The sequence below is a fragment of the Ictalurus furcatus genome, chromosome 13 (genome assembly GCF_023375685.1).
Source record: "Ictalurus furcatus strain D&B chromosome 13, Billie_1.0, whole genome shotgun sequence".
NCBI lineage: Eukaryota > Metazoa > Chordata > Actinopteri > Siluriformes > Ictaluridae > Ictalurus > Ictalurus furcatus.
In genome coordinates, this window is record NC_071267.1 from 12641148 (window position 1) to 12656917 (window position 15770).

The following is a 15770-nucleotide window of genomic DNA, read 5'->3' on the forward strand; positions in this document are numbered from 1 at the left end:
TGAAGTCTTTTGTGATGGCAGTGTGTTTTGGGCCATTGTCTAGCTGCATGATGAAGTTCCTCCCAATTAGATTGGATTGAATCTTGTGCTATGGCATCCATATTTCTGCTCTCGAAGTCTTCGAATGGTGGATTATGATACCGTTCACCCTGCCCTGTGGAGGTTGTTGATGTCACTGTATGTAGTTTTTGCATTTTTCTTCACAGCTCTGACAATGTCTCTGACATCAGCTGCTGTTGGTTTCCTAGGCTAACCTGTTCCATGTCTGGTTGTTAGTACACCAGTGGTTTTTTCTTTTCTTTTTCAGGGAATTCCAAATAGTTTCACTGGCTATTTCCTTATTTTTTCAGCTTCAAAGTGGCTTGCTTTTCTCCCAGAGATAGCTCTCTGGTCTTCATGTTGGTTTATTCTTTTTAAAAACAACAAATGCAATCTTAACAGGTGAAACCCGGGGCTCAAACCAAGAGTAGACATTCAGAGCTATGAATTAATGATAATAATGATAATGAGTCTTTATTGGTCACATATACATTAAAGCACAGTGAAATTCTTTTCTTTGCTTACCCCAGCATGTTAGGAAGTCAGAGCGCAGGGTCAGCCATGATACAGCGCCCCTGGAGCAGAGAGGGTTAAGGGCCTTAACCAGTAGAACACCTTTGGGATGTGGTACGAGAGTCGCAGCATGAAAGTGCATGGAATCCATGCCACGAAGAATTGAGGCTGTTTTGAGAGGGAGACCCTACCCAGTATTAGTATAGTGTTCCCAATTAAGTGTTCATTGAGTGGACATATGAACACTTCATGTACACTTCATGCACACTACATGGGCAAATTCACACATAAATTCACAAGTTATAATGATAGGGCTGAAACAGAATAGCATTTGAGCACTATATTTGTTATATTCTTCCGAGACGTTGAGAAGGGTTGCGTCCTTAAATCCCACACTACCCATACTAGTGTACTAAACAGTGCTAAGAAGCAGTAGTGTGGGCGGAAAAGGACGCTCACGGGACTTAAAACTGCTGACGTCATTTTCAAGCGTCACATCTTTGTCAGTGCACAAAATGGCATCCTACTGTTTGACCGTCTCCCGGCTGCAGGTAAACGGAAAAAAGTCTATTGATTTACCTCATTCTATGTGTTTCGTGTGTATATAATTCGTAGTATATAATTAATTGCATTGAAGTGTGTGTATTTAATGTTGAAGAAGGTTTTTGTGAGGGAGAAGAGCGCAGACAGCCGGCTAACGCTGCTCAGGTCATCGACTCCAAGGATGTTAACAGAGGGCTATGAGCTCTTCTTACCTAAAGAGTCACCATTCATGGGTGTTTTTCGATCAATTATGAGGAAAGCACCCTTTTATAATACTTAGTGACTGTTTTGACGGTTTCGTATTTTGCGTGTGTGAAGAGGAAAGCTCGGTGTTTTAGTTGCAAGGTTAACGCAAGGTTAAAATAGTGTGTGCGCTATGAAGCGGGGAAACCACAGCGCCATTTCTCCAGCAAAACAACTCTGAACAAGTGAACGAGGACTGCTCTTGTAGAAGAAAATTATAACTTTTCCTCCGAGTAATGACGAGCTTGCTGAAGTCATGTCTCTATTTATGTCTAAAATGTAGGGTTCTTGATTCTTCAGTTAGCCACCGCGCATTTAATTGCATTTCTAGTGGATTTTTCTTAATGACACTTTAAATAGTAAAGGACTACCACATGAGCAATTTCCTTCTTTTACATATTTTTGTTTTTTAGACAGTAAAAAGCTTTGTCAGTTGTGAGAAATATTCCATAGCCGCAATTAGTTTCAGCTTAGTTTTTACTTGAACTTTAATAGTTTTAATTTCTCTACTCACTCCTTCGTAACTGGTTAATGTTTTGCTAGTAGCATGTTGTCAAGCTTGAATTTGAAGTGCAGATTTTCCCCTCAGCTAATCCTGGGCCATGGGGTTCGACGTCTTCATGTGTCTGCCGCCCTCAGCGCTAAAGCCAAGGTGTCTATGAGCCGTTTTGAGCCCAACTCCTACATCAACTATGAGAAACTCCAATCCAATGTCAATATTGTACGCAAAAGGTCAGCCTGCTCCACTCATGCTTGCTCTTCACGCTCATGTTTGTTTGTTTTTCCTCTCTTATCTACACCGGTCTGTTTTAGTATAGCTCTTTCTGTTGATTTCTTTCCAGCACACTGGTTTCCTATTTGTCCACGTTATCTGATACTGATTATGATCTCTGGTATTAATATTGATAATCTGATAATGGGGGGAAAAGCCATATTTTTATATATATATATATATATATATATATATATATATATATATATATATATATATAACAGTGGGATATTTATTTCTTTTTAATAAATAGGCTGGACAGGCCACTTACGCTTTCAGAGAAGATTGTCTATGGCCATCTGGATGACCCCGCAGGTCAGGAGATTGTTCGAGGACGCACATACTTGCGCCTCCGCCCAGACAGAGTGGCAATGCAAGACGCAACAGCACAGATGGCCATGCTGCAGTTTATCAGCAGTGGGCTCCCCAGAGTGGCCGTACCATCTACCATCCACTGTGATCACCTAATTGAAGCTCAGATAGGAGGAGTCCAGGACTTGCAACGAGCAAAGGTAAGTCTAATAAGATGCGCTTGGCTTCATGTTTGCCGTTCACATTGTACAAGAGTGTTAAGTTGAAGTCAAGGGAAACGCACTAAACGTAATGTTAAAACCTGACGTGGCAATTTGTCCTTGACTGTAAGGACAAATTGACTTTTTTGTTTTTCTCTCTCTATAGTTTGGAGATTTATTGGGGCTGTAATTAGTTTTTGCGCAATATGAATGGATGAGTGACTGACTAAACTGCAGTTTATTTTTATCCTGCTGTGACCCAGGAAGTGAATCAGGAAGTTTACAACTTCCTTGCCAGTGCAGGGGCTAAATACGGTGTCGGTTTCTGGAAACCTGGCTCAGGAATCATCCATCAGGTACTGTGTAAATGTGCACTTTTTTTTTTTGCGCTGCACCCCTGAATACTGGAAGCTTTTTGAAGATATTTTCCAGTACTTTAACATTAGCGAGTCTGTATTCTATAACATTTCTTGCAGATTATTTTGGAAAATTATGCCTACCCTGGAGTAATGTTGATTGGTACTGATTCCCACACACCCAATGGCGGTGGATTGGGCAGCATCTGTATTGGAGTGGGTGGAGCTGATGCTGTTGATGTCATGGCAGGAATTCCCTGGGAGCTTAAGTGTCCCAAAGTGAGTTTACATATACACACACAATCAGCCACTGGTCACCTCTGTGGCTCTAAGTGCTTGCATTTTGACAAGCTTATCACTTTGCAAAAATATGTAAATTCCTGTGCAGGTCATTGGTGTGAGATTGACGGGCAGTCTGTCAGGTTGGACCTCACCAAAGGATGTTATCCTGAAAGTGGCTGGCATCCTTACTGTAAAAGGTGGCACTGGTGCTATTGTGGAGTATCATGGTCCTGGGGTGGATTCCATCTCTTGTACAGGTAAGACTTAGCATCACTGATAGAGATAACAGTTCAGTGTATGTTTTACATGTGCTTACATTTTTTTTTACGTTTTAGGAATGGCTACTATCTGTAATATGGGTGCTGAAATCGGTGCCACTACGTCAGTCTTCCCGTACAATCACCGTATGAGGACGTACCTGGAGAAGACAGGCCGTGGAGGTTGGCGGTAGTAGTATATCTGGCACATGTGTATTCATTCATTCATTCTTTTCCTCTGTTATAATTATTTTCTTGTTTTGTATAGAAATTGCTGGTCTGGCTGATGAGTACAAAGATCTACTGGTCCCTGATGCTGGCTGTGAATACGACCAGCTGATTGAGCTCAACCTGAGTGAGGTGAGCACCCATCCTGATTTAGTCTGTAACTAGAATACTAGAAACCTGTGAAATTCATCTTTTGCATTTGATGGAATATGGTGATCTGTTCACTGTATGTTAATGTAATTCTAATATGTCATCTATATGTGATGATCGACATTCCCGAGTCCAGTTTCATTAGAATTTGTTCTACAAAGGAAGCTGGGTCTTTTACACATGCTTCCTTGTGATTTTATTTTATTTTTTCCCCTCTATCCGGAGCAACAGTGTCTGGTTTTTCTCTCCAAGCCAAAATAACCATTACTCAAACTCAAGGTTGTTCTGATAATTTTTGCCCCTGGCAGCGAGACCTCTCTGTGATTCCATCACAAGAGATGTTGTCTCTTTCACTGACTTGGCATATTACAGCGCTCACCTTGCTGTGCTGCATTTCTCTAATATTGCTCTTCCCCTTTTGCTGAAACATTGCTCCATGCAGTGCTTGAACCAGACGCACTCCAGTTTGAATGGGATTCTAAAACATATTAGCAAATATATTTTACATGCAAAAAAGTGGAGTAAGGGCACTGTTTGTTTTGATTACTGTAATTTCTTTATTGATGAATTTCCACCTAAAACTTTATTACAACCTTGCTTTTCTGGCTATGGTTATTAGTGTAAAAAATCAAAAGGAATTTTAGGCTGATTTGCTACCAGAGTGGTGGGTCCATTAACTTATTCAGTCATTTGTCTCTTTTTCTGAGTTTATTTCAACATGTAGGAGTAGACATATCCCATTGATGACAAGTGCTGGAAATTGTTGGTTTCTAATAAAACCATAAACAAATAGAAACAATTACTGTAATACAAACGCTTTAACATGTCTTATATCACGCATCTGAAATCAGTTTTAACAAATCCAATAAATATGTAGGATCAAAGAAAACTAAACATAACTAGAATTCAAAGCATGCAAAATATCAAACACAACATACTTGCAATCAAACAAACAAGCAAAAGAAACTTACATGAACAGCAGTAATGTAATTATTGACCTTATTCTGAATAAGACAATATTGTGATTAAGGTGTTTACATGTGTTGCTTTTAGAATATTCCTTTCATATTCCTGTTTTACATGATATAGAACATAGATTGATTAACGGAACACGTCATTACGTCGCCACGCCGTCCGACGTTCCCTCCAGAATTTCACTTTTCAACATATAGTTCGTCTTCGTTATGGTACCGTATACAGTTTTGGGTGTTTCATTTTTAATTTTATGAAAGCCTCAAGTGCAGTTAATTATTTGTCATGCTATACATGCAAATAGACGACTGCTTGAAGCCGTGGGCTGTGTCCGAAACCAAATACATACCTATTATATAGTAGCAGAAATACATGTATATCTCCTACTATATATTGTAGGTAAGTACATGGTTTCGGACGCAGTCGTGCTCTCTTGTTTGCCGTCAAACGGTTGAGCACTGCTGTGTGTGTACGTGTTCTGTCCCTAAATGCGGTGAAAACTCCCACCCGACGTTAATAGTGTGATTAGGGTGTGTACATGTCTGTAATGCACATTGATAATGCGACTAAAACAGGAATACTCCACACATCTTAATTCGATTTGTGTTTACTTCGGGTATGACTTTAGTCGGATTAAGGTAATCAATAATCGCTGTTTACATGATAGTTTCTTAATCAGGGTATCGTCTTAATCGAGTTAATATCTGATTATTGTTATCCATGTAAACGTACTGATTGTCAACTACTCAACAACTCCACACAGGCCATATCTGAATCAAGGAGAGGTGGCTTCTTGCATCCAAACACTGAGACTAGGGCTTAATTAGTAAGAAGCCACAAGTGTTCTCATTAAGCTTTGGCCAGACTATCAAATCACATGATGATGACAGGCTAATTGTAGAAAAATCTGTATTCAGTGCCAGCTTCAGCTTATGCCTTTTCCATTTGGTCACCTACTATTTCCCACCCACCAGCCAGCTTTCCCCTATCATAAGACAGTTATGAACTTGGGAGTGTAAAGGTTAACGTGTTTTCTCTCAAACACATGAAGCCAGCCTACCACATATTTGCAAACTGCTGCTCATGCAGCGTTGCAGGGCAGCGTAATACAGCTCTGAGGACCGTGCTGTCAGCTCTCTTCCACATACGCAAGCTCATAGATGCTCACTATTAGCTAATATCACTGTAATTGACATGGGAGTGAGGAAATGCCATCCCACCTAAAGAGCACGGCCAGTTTTACTCTTATAGACCATGGATGGCTCTGGCATTGTCGGGATTGAGCCTCCTGATATGACAAAAGCTTTTCTGTTGTGCCACTCTTGAGCCCCTCAGGTTATGATTTACATGTACTTGTGCTCTCCCTTGTAACCTTGTAGAGTAGAGGTCTTCGGTCTTATCCGCAAAAAGTCAGTGTGGCTTGAGGCTTTCTTTCCAACCACGCAAGAGTCGGGCCTGATTCCACTTGTTTTGATCAACTCATCTTGGTCTCTAATCAATTGTGCTCCTGTTTGGCTGAAATGAAAGCTTGTGGATAAGATTGAGGACCACTACTGTACAGTATATACACTTGGCTCTTCTGGCACTGGTTCCTAGTCATCCTGAAGTTTAACCAGCCAAGATGGTCAAGTTATTCTAATTCGTTGCCTGTGTGTCTCGCCTAACTCTCAAAACAGTTTTGTCCTCTTTTCCTGTATTTTCTTTTGTTTTTTTCCTTCATGTGTATAGAAGTGTATTTTTTCTATATGAATCTTCTCTTTAAAACATTTGGTTTAAGAATAGGACTATTATTAATAATAATAATAATAATAATAATAATAATAATAATAATAATAATTAATATTAATAATAATAATAATAATCATTATTATTATTATTATTATTATTATTACTACTACTACAGAGTCCACATAAGGGTTTTGCTTGAGTAAAGTCACTAATCTTCCTGTGCTTGTGGGCCTTTTGCTTATTTCCTGTTTACCATCTTGCAGCTGAAGCCACACATCAATGGTCCCTTCACCCCTGACTTAGCTCACCGAGTGTCTGACATTGGCTCTGTGGCAGAGAAGAATGGCTGGCCTTTAGAGGTTAAAGTTGGTATGTACCACCACAGCTGCAGCACCTTGTATGCACACACCTTGAAATTGTATTGTGCTGTCAATTTTTCAGAGAAAACCATTTGTATGTCGTTCATTCACTGACTTTCAGGTCTGATTGGAAGCTGCACCAACTCGAGTTATGAAGATATGGGTAGAGCTGCCTCTCTGGCCAAGCAGGCTCTAGACAAGGGGCTCAAGTGCAAGGCCAAGTTCACGGTCACCCCTGGCTCTGAGCAGATCCGTGCTACCATTGAGAGAGACGGTTATGTGAGTCTCTGTACTTAATTTCGGAGCTAGTTTAAAAGTATAGACCAGACATGGCCTTTGTAATGTAGCGTTAAACTCAGTATCACTTGCTCATGATCGACACTCAGCACCTGTTTGTGATTTTTAGGGAGTTAAGGAATTTGTGTTTCTATAAGGTCTCTGTATGTTGCGTTCATTTGTTTTTGGTTTGAAAATTAAAAAACGAATGACAATGCGTTAAATCTTTTTTGGTTTGTTTTAATATTCATAATTAAATGACTAATAAACTGTGTTTAGTATCCATTTTTGCTCAAAAATGCAAAATATTTAAAATATATTTATGCTTTCTTCCCATCGTATTTTTTGTGTTTGAGTTATTTCGTTTTAGGTTCGATTATTCGTTGGATATTCACTTTCCCCTGCCCTTGTTCTATAGAAGCGACAGTCTTACAGGGATATCAATACCACCATTAGTTTAATAATATTCAATTAATATATACGGACATAAAACATCTACTCAAAAATGCCAATGTGTGTTAGAGCTACATATTTACACCTGAAAATGTTCTGACACTGTATCACAGCGCAAGTTGCCTAAGGGATTGTCTGGCAATTCCACCCACTGAGTTAAAACGTCGAAAAGCCCAGTTTTTGACAGCTTAAAAAGGTGGACAGACTGAAGCCGCCTTGTGAGTGTAGAACTTAAAAATATGTTCTATGTTTCTGCCGTTATTTTGTGATTGGTTGTGGCAATCTACAGCCCTTCCTCAAACTTCTCAACACACAGACTGCCTCAGATTGCTTTTAACCAATACACATATTGTAAAAAAAAAAAAAAAAAAAAAAAAAGATTAATGTTGTCTTTGCTTAAGTTCTGACTGAGTGGGCAAGACCGATGTTTGGGTGGGCTCAGACCACCCCTGCCCATGCCTAGATCTGGCCCGGAATGTCAATGTTGTCTGCACATTAATTAAAATTACTTATAATTATTAACATACAGAAGTCATTTAAAAACAAACATTTTAAATACTGAAGGCTGTAGCAGGCTCACAATGAGATGCCTGACCTATTAAAATAATTGAGTTCTGTATTTGTATAAAGGGAGATATTGGCAAAATCTCACCTGTAGTACATCTCTCTGACCACTAGGAACCTACTGGAACTTTTGGATTGTGGAAAAAAAACACGTAGGTGAGGTGCATGTCATTGTGATCCTGCTACAGTCTTTAGAATGTAAAAATGTGTTTTAAAATTACTTTTGTATGTTAAATCTTAGGTCATTTTAATTAATGTGTGGACAACGTTGATGTTTTAACTCAGTGGGTGGAATTGCCAGTCAGAACATTCTCAGGTGTAAATATGTAGCTCTAATACATGTTGGCATTTTTGAGTAAATGTTTTATGTCCGTATATAATAATTGAATATATTTACCCTAATGGTGGTATTGATACCTGTGTAAGACTGTTGCCTTTATAGAACAAGGGCAGGGTAAAGTGAATATCCAGTGAATATCGAACCTAAAACTAACTTTATTGCGGTGGAAAAACCCATCTAATTTTCCCAGTGGACCCATCATCCTCCCTTACTGTAACCTTCTTGCTGCCTTTGAAAAGCACATAATGAACTTCTCGGAGCAAAGCTAACATGTTTGACTAAACCACTGATGAATTCTGCTTGTTTTTCAGTTAGTTAAATTACACAGTACACGGACCATATAACTGTGTTATGTTTTGTATACATGTAGTATAATATTTATTTCTCTGGTTGCAGGCCAAGATACTGACTGATGTTGGAGGAGTTGTCCTGGCCAATGCTTGTGGACCGTGCATTGGACAGTGGGACAGGTAATACGGAGAACCTTGCTTATGAAGCACAATCATTTTTAATCTCCAGTAATCATTCTTTTGAATTAATTCTATTTGTGACTTAGCTATTTTTTTCTTGTGTAGGAGAGATGTTAAGAAAGGAGAGAAAAACACCATAGTCACATCCTATAACAGGAACTTCACAGCCCGAAATGATGCCAATCCTGCCACCCACGCCTTTGTTACATCTCCAGAGGTACTAGGATTAGGGTCTTATTGAGGGCTGTGCTACCATTTGAGTCTGTTTTCTTCTAGTTGAATTTCTTGTTAAATTTGCACTTTTTTGTTTGATTTTCTGCCAATCAGATTGTTACTGCACTTGCCATTGCGGGTACACTGAAATTCAACCCTGAGGTTGACTATCTCACAGCTCCCAATGGAGAGAAGTTTAAGCTGGAGCCCCCTACAGGAGATGAGTTACCTGAACGTGACTTTGACCCAGGCCAGGACACATATCAGCACCCCCCGGCTGATGGCACTGGCCTCAGAGTGGATGTCAACCCACAGAGCAACCGCCTGCAGCTGCTCGAGCCCTTTGATAAGTGGCACGGCAAAGACCTGGAGGACATGCAAGTGCTCATAAAGGTAATCTGACACAGGGGTGCTTACTGATTTGGCTCCTAGGTTATCATTTATCTTTAAATTTAATCAGAGCTATTCCTAGGTGAAAGGCAAATGCACCACTGACCACATCAGTGCTGCTGGACCCTGGCTGAAATTCCGTGGTCATTTGGACAACATCTCAAACAATCTGCTCATTGGAGCTGTGAACATTGAAAATGATGCAGTCAATAAGGTCCGCAGTCAGCTGACTGGAGAATTTGGTGCCGTACCTGATGTTGCACGCAACTACAAGGTAAAAGGTCATTGCCTTGATTCTCGCAGGATTTCTTTATTGAATTCACTGGAAGGTTAATGGATTACTTATACTGTTTAGATCTGTTAGAACACAGATGCAGTTCGAGTCTTTAAAACTTCTGAAGTAAATAAAGTTAAATGATGTATTATTGGCTTATTTGTAGAAAAATGATGTTTCATGGGTTGTGGTGGGAGATGAGAACTATGGTGAGGGATCCAGCAGAGAACATGCTGCTTTGGAGCCCAGACATCTTGGAGGCAGGGCCATCATTGTCAAGAGCTTTGCCAGAATACATGGTGCGTGTGATTCCTCTTTTTCCTCTTTTTTTCCCCCCTCTATCTTCTTCTCTTTTTTTGTTCCTTCCCCATTTAATGTGGTGTTGATGCTCTCTTTTATCTTCCACTCCATAACCTATGTGTCTTTCAATAAGAAGACATTATTGTCATTGTACTGCTGTGCAAAACAGCGAGATTATAATGATATTCCCGGAGTTTTTTTCAGACAGCAACATAAAGCAACAATTTAAAAAAGGCACATAAATATAAAACGGTAATTAAACAATTGTAAATTAAAATGGTACAGTAGACAACTGGACAGTAGGACAAACCATCTGCTGTGTGCTTATTCATCAGTAACAGTTATGAAAGACACACTTCTTGCTCCTAAAATTTTAATTCTCATGAGTACACAATGCGACTCACACAGAGGTGTACATCAGCACTATCAGAGGATCCTGCAGAACCCAACAAAAAAGTTGCAGGAATGGGCATTTTTACCTTTGTTGTGGGTGAGTGGGTGGTCAGATATGAAGCCCATGGGACAAAGAAAGGTCATGTTCATTAACATGAGCGCATTAACATGAGCAGTAGGTGCTCACACAGTGCTACGTGAAGCGTTTACTGCTTTCATTCGTTCGTCATCAGTAATCAGTATCCTGTTAAGTATCATTGTGATTTTAATGTGTTTTATATTTTGAGAAATAAGACCAACTATATATGGAAAAATATGGCGAGCAGGTGCAAACAATAATAATTGCAGGAGCAGATTGGCAGGATAGCTCGAATGTCTGTGGGAACAGGCTGGATTAGCTACAATTCTTTTGGGAGCAGGTGGGAATGGGATTAACAAAACAGTCCCATGCACATCTCTACACTCTATCCTTTAAAAAAAACTTTATAAATGGTGTAACTACACCTTCCCTAGAGTGGCTCCCTGATTCTGGGATAACGTATTTATTGCTCTGTTTTTTGGCTATTGTGCTAACGTTATATGGCTAATGCCTAATGCTTTTATAAGGTTGGAGAATACTTGATACTGATTCACTTCCTGGGTCACAGCAGGACATAAGAACAAATTGCATACAGTGGCAGAGTCCGAAATTGTGTACTACCCTACTACACAGTAGGTGAAAAGCAATACGGCAGAGGGGTAGTATGTCTGAATTCTCAGTAGGTGAGAAATACCCGGATGGCGTACTACTTCCGGTGAGGTTTTGCAGTATGCAGCCGATGGAGAATATGTGAATCAAAAATCCCATAATGCAATGGGACTTGTGTGGACGAGCTCAGAAAAAAAATGGCAGAAGACAGCGCGTTGGCTCTTTTTAAGTATTAAACCTTGGTTAAACATAACTTGTTTAACAATACGCAAATAAATTGTTAACTTGTTGAAGGTTTAAACAAGAAAACCGTTGTCACAGCGTTTGAAACCTTTTTTTATGATCTCCATCATGCCTTAGCCAGCCAAGCTAACGGCAACGAATTTACCTCCACATGTTAACACCTCCCACATTAAATTACTAATTCACTTAACTTATATGTGTCCTGATATGTGTTTTGCTGTTAGTATGGTTACTTTAATCTGGTGGCCCCTTTAAGATTTTTGTGTGTTTATGATGACGTCGAAGGTCACATGACAGTGCCAACATAGTGGACGTAGTCTGTCCGGGATTGTAATTCTGAATGTGTGCACACAGCTGTGATAATGGTGAAATTCCAAAATCGTACACGCATCAGCTTTAATACATACCGTGTGTACTGTTGTAGGTGTCTTCGATAGATAGATAGATTAATGTATGGACGGATAGAGAGACATTTTGTTGATCCTGAGGGAAATTGTAGATTATCGATGCTAATAAAATGCATTATTGCTCTTGTTGTTTCTATTTTAGTATACTTAAACAAGATACCAGATTACATATTTATCCAACCCATCCTTGATAGAAGCTTAATTACATGTTGAATTTTTTTCAGGTTAATGCTCCACTTACTTTAATTTTTTATTTTTTAATATATGAACAGAAACAAACTTAAAGAAACAAGGCCTGCTTCCTCTTACCTTTGCTGACCCTGCTGATTATGACAAAATCCGCCCAGATGATAAAATATCCATCGTAGGCCTCCAGACTTTTGCCCCAGGAAAGGTGAGGAGCATTTCTTTTAATCAAAAGTCAGAGTCCCGTATATTTACTTTGTCATTATTAATCTACACCATGGTGGACATCACCGTTGAAGATGTAAAAAGTGTCAAAGAAATTGCCTTCCTCACTTGCCCTTTATTTTTGTGTGTTTTTCCCTTTAGCCTCTGCATGCTGTACTGAAGCACAATGATGGCAGCAAGGAAACTATTGAGCTAAACCACACTTTCAACGAGACACAGATCGAATGGTTCCAGGCAGGCTCTGCCTTAAACAGGATGAAGGAGCTGCAGTAATAAAGGACTGGTCCTGACGAAAGGGCAAAGAACTACACACATGGAAGAGTTGTGAGGCATCAAATATTCAACAGAAGTATTTGCAATTTGTTTAAATGGACACACACAGAAGTCAATCAGATAGGATGCTGTAACTATGAGTAGGGTATGTTTAATTCCTGCCTCAAGAAACGGTATTGCCTAAATAAAGCATACATACACAATAAATTAATGCACAGTTTATTATGCCTTGATCAATAAATCAAGGCACAAGGAAATATGAGGAGCATAGCAGTGTTGATAAATGCCATGTGATTTAAGTAGAGGTCCGGTATGTCACTCGGTTGTTTAAAAGTGCATGGAGCTTGTTTTTTCACTTTATTTTCTTGTTTCATCTTGAATCAAACTAGGAAGTGGAACTTTACAGTATACTTCTCAAACAGCAACAGTACGGTTTTCTTTAGATTTCACAGTTGCTCTAATATGTAAACCAGTTATATCTCATCAGCTCAGCAATAGTTACTCTGCCCTTTTGCTAGTCATGTTAAGCAGATAACTAATGAGAACTGCTTGTGAATCGTATTCTGTGGTGTTCTGTGATATCTGCGTTATCTGTGGTAACTCTCTCATAATTGTGTGGTCAGAGTTGTAAGGTTGCCATAGAGAAAAATGTGCTCATGCTTTTCAGAACTATTTCTGAGTAATAGATGAAGATTTGGTTGGCTGTGCTGCCTCACAGGTTCATCAAAACCTTCTTCTAACTCCAACTCCACTGTATATACAGTCTGTTATTACATTGTGATTCACATTGCAAATCTTTGAAAATGAGATGCATATTTATTTCTATTGTCAAAGAAAGTCAAATATCCATCAAATTCTTTGTCAAAACCTAATTAAAATCTTGGATATATTCATCCTGATTTGAAAGCATTTTCAATTCGTATTGTATAGGGATTATTTCACTCTAGAGCTTTAAATGTGTAAAAACATTAATGCCTATGTGTAATTGATGTGTGATTAATTAACTCCTAATGCAATAACTGCTGAATGCTTGTAGTGTGACTGTATTACCATAGCATACCCTGATGGGGCAATTGAGTCAGTACTTTCCTGTTACTGCAGCTACAATCCACAAAAACTGTGTGAGACATCTGGAGGCTTGAGCATCTCTCATGCATGATTCTTACAGTGATGGGCAATAGGAGTAAATGTGCTGTTTTGATAATATTGACCTTCGTCAATTGTTTTTCCTTTGAGCATCATTCATCTATACACTTAAGAATCAAAGTTGCACCTAGCACTGTAAAAGCTACCCTGCTGATAAATTCAGCTTGCTTTGATCAGCTTCCAACTGCCAAAAACACAGGCTGAGCTGGTCAGGCTCAAACCATTTCTGAATTACTGCTACTAATTCTAGAGAATTAGTGAGAAGATCCTCTCAATAAAATAACTCAACATTAAGACATTTAGAATATCTCAAACATTTATTGATCGATTTAGTCAAGCCATGAGGATGCTGGAAAATAACATGACACCTGGTGTTCAGGTCAAGATGGATTTTTCAGCATGATGATAGTTGTTCAAAGTCACCTAAAGGATAGTGTTCATTAAGTTAACACACGGCATGTGTTTTGTGGTCACAAGTTAACACAATATGTGTTGTGTGGTCACATATATACAGTATCTCACAAAAGTGAGTACACCCCTCACATTTTTGTAAATATTTGATTATCTCTTTTCATGTGACAACGCTAAAGAAATGACACTTTGGACACCTCCAAGACAACCACTGCCTTGCTAAAGAAGCTGAGGGTGAAGGTGATGGACTAAACCCTATTGAGCATCTGTGGGGCATCCTCAAATGGAAAGTGGAGGAGCACAAGGTCTCTAACATCCACCAGCTCCATGATGTTGTCATGGAGGAGAGGAAGAGGACTCCAGTGGCAACCTGTGAAGCTCTGGTGAAGTCCATGCACAAGAGGGTTAAGGCAGTGCTGGAAAATAATGGTGGCCACACAAAATATTGACACTTTGGGCCCAATTTGGACATTTTCACTTAGGGGTGTACTCACTTCTGTTGCCAGCGGTTTAGACATTAATGGCTGTGTGTTGAGTTATTTTGAGTGGACAGCAAATATACACTGTTATACAAGCTGTACACTCACTACTTTACATTGTAGCAAAGTGTCATTTCTTTAGTGTTGTCACATGAAAAGATATAATCAAATATTTACAAAAATGTGAGGGGAGTACTCACTTTTGTGAGATACTGTAGGTTCTGTACTTATACATGATTTTAGTTTGCAAAAATGGTGCCCTTCGAATGAAACAGTAAGGGGGCTTTTTTTTATTATTATTATTACTTTTGGATAACCTTTTGAAATAAGTATTATTACTGGATATCCTAAACATTGCACTTCCTGAGAACATATGTCCAAGTATCACCCAACTTCAGTGGGTGATATCTCAACTGGATACTGTGGATTTGTACCTAAGACCTGCTGCTGTAATCATGAAGACCATGATGCTCTTACTGAACATCCTTTCAGCATACTTAATGCCCACTTTTTGGCTTCTAACTATCCAATGTTACCCAGAAGAGGATGGGTTCCCTTTGAGTCTGCTCAAGGGTTCTTTCTCATGTCGTATCAGGAAGGTTTTCCTAGCCACTGTCATGGCTTGCTCATTAGGGGTATCATTATAGGCTAAATCCAGAGTCATCTAGTGGGGTGAAAGGTGATGACAATTATAGGGGCCCCCACTGCCCAGGTGCCCCACTAAATCAGTAGTATTTATATTACAGTATTAGACATATTACAGTTTCAGCTTGTATGCCTGAGAGTTTAATGAAAACCACAACAACTTCATGAAATAAGTTTTCCCAAATAACCAAACCCCCCCCCCCCCCCCCCACACACACTCCCCCACCCCCCAAATAAAATAAAAATACCCATCTGTTGAAAAAATACCCGCTGGTCGCTGATATGTTTTAAGATAACAATACTGTCAAGAAAATGTGAATACAACTCACTTCTCTTGGATGGATACATTTATTAGCTTTATTTAATAAAATATTATGCAGATGCGTATTATCTTCATCAAAAATGAAGACAGTGAGTATCTGCAAACACTTTTGAGGAAA

General features: G+C 39.2%; 1 protein-coding gene across 1 annotated transcript; it reads left to right on the forward strand.

Moving 5' to 3' along the window:
- Window positions 1–1020: 1020 nt before the first annotated feature.
- aco2 (aconitase 2, mitochondrial) lies at window positions 1021–13548 on the forward strand. The gene is made up of 17 exons (XM_053639620.1): window positions 1021–1103; window positions 1928–2070; window positions 2364–2622; window positions 2886–2978; window positions 3099–3257; window positions 3367–3517; window positions 3596–3700; window positions 3786–3877; window positions 6859–6964; window positions 7076–7233; window positions 8984–9057; window positions 9163–9274; window positions 9385–9663; window positions 9743–9934; window positions 10101–10233; window positions 12238–12359; window positions 12518–13548. Exons 1-17 carry the CDS (start codon window positions 1068–1070, stop codon window positions 12647–12649), a joined length of 2346 nt encoding a protein of 781 aa, XP_053495595.1. The 5' UTR covers window positions 1021–1067; the 3' UTR covers window positions 12650–13548.
- The last annotated feature ends 2222 nt before the right edge of the window (window positions 13549–15770 follow it).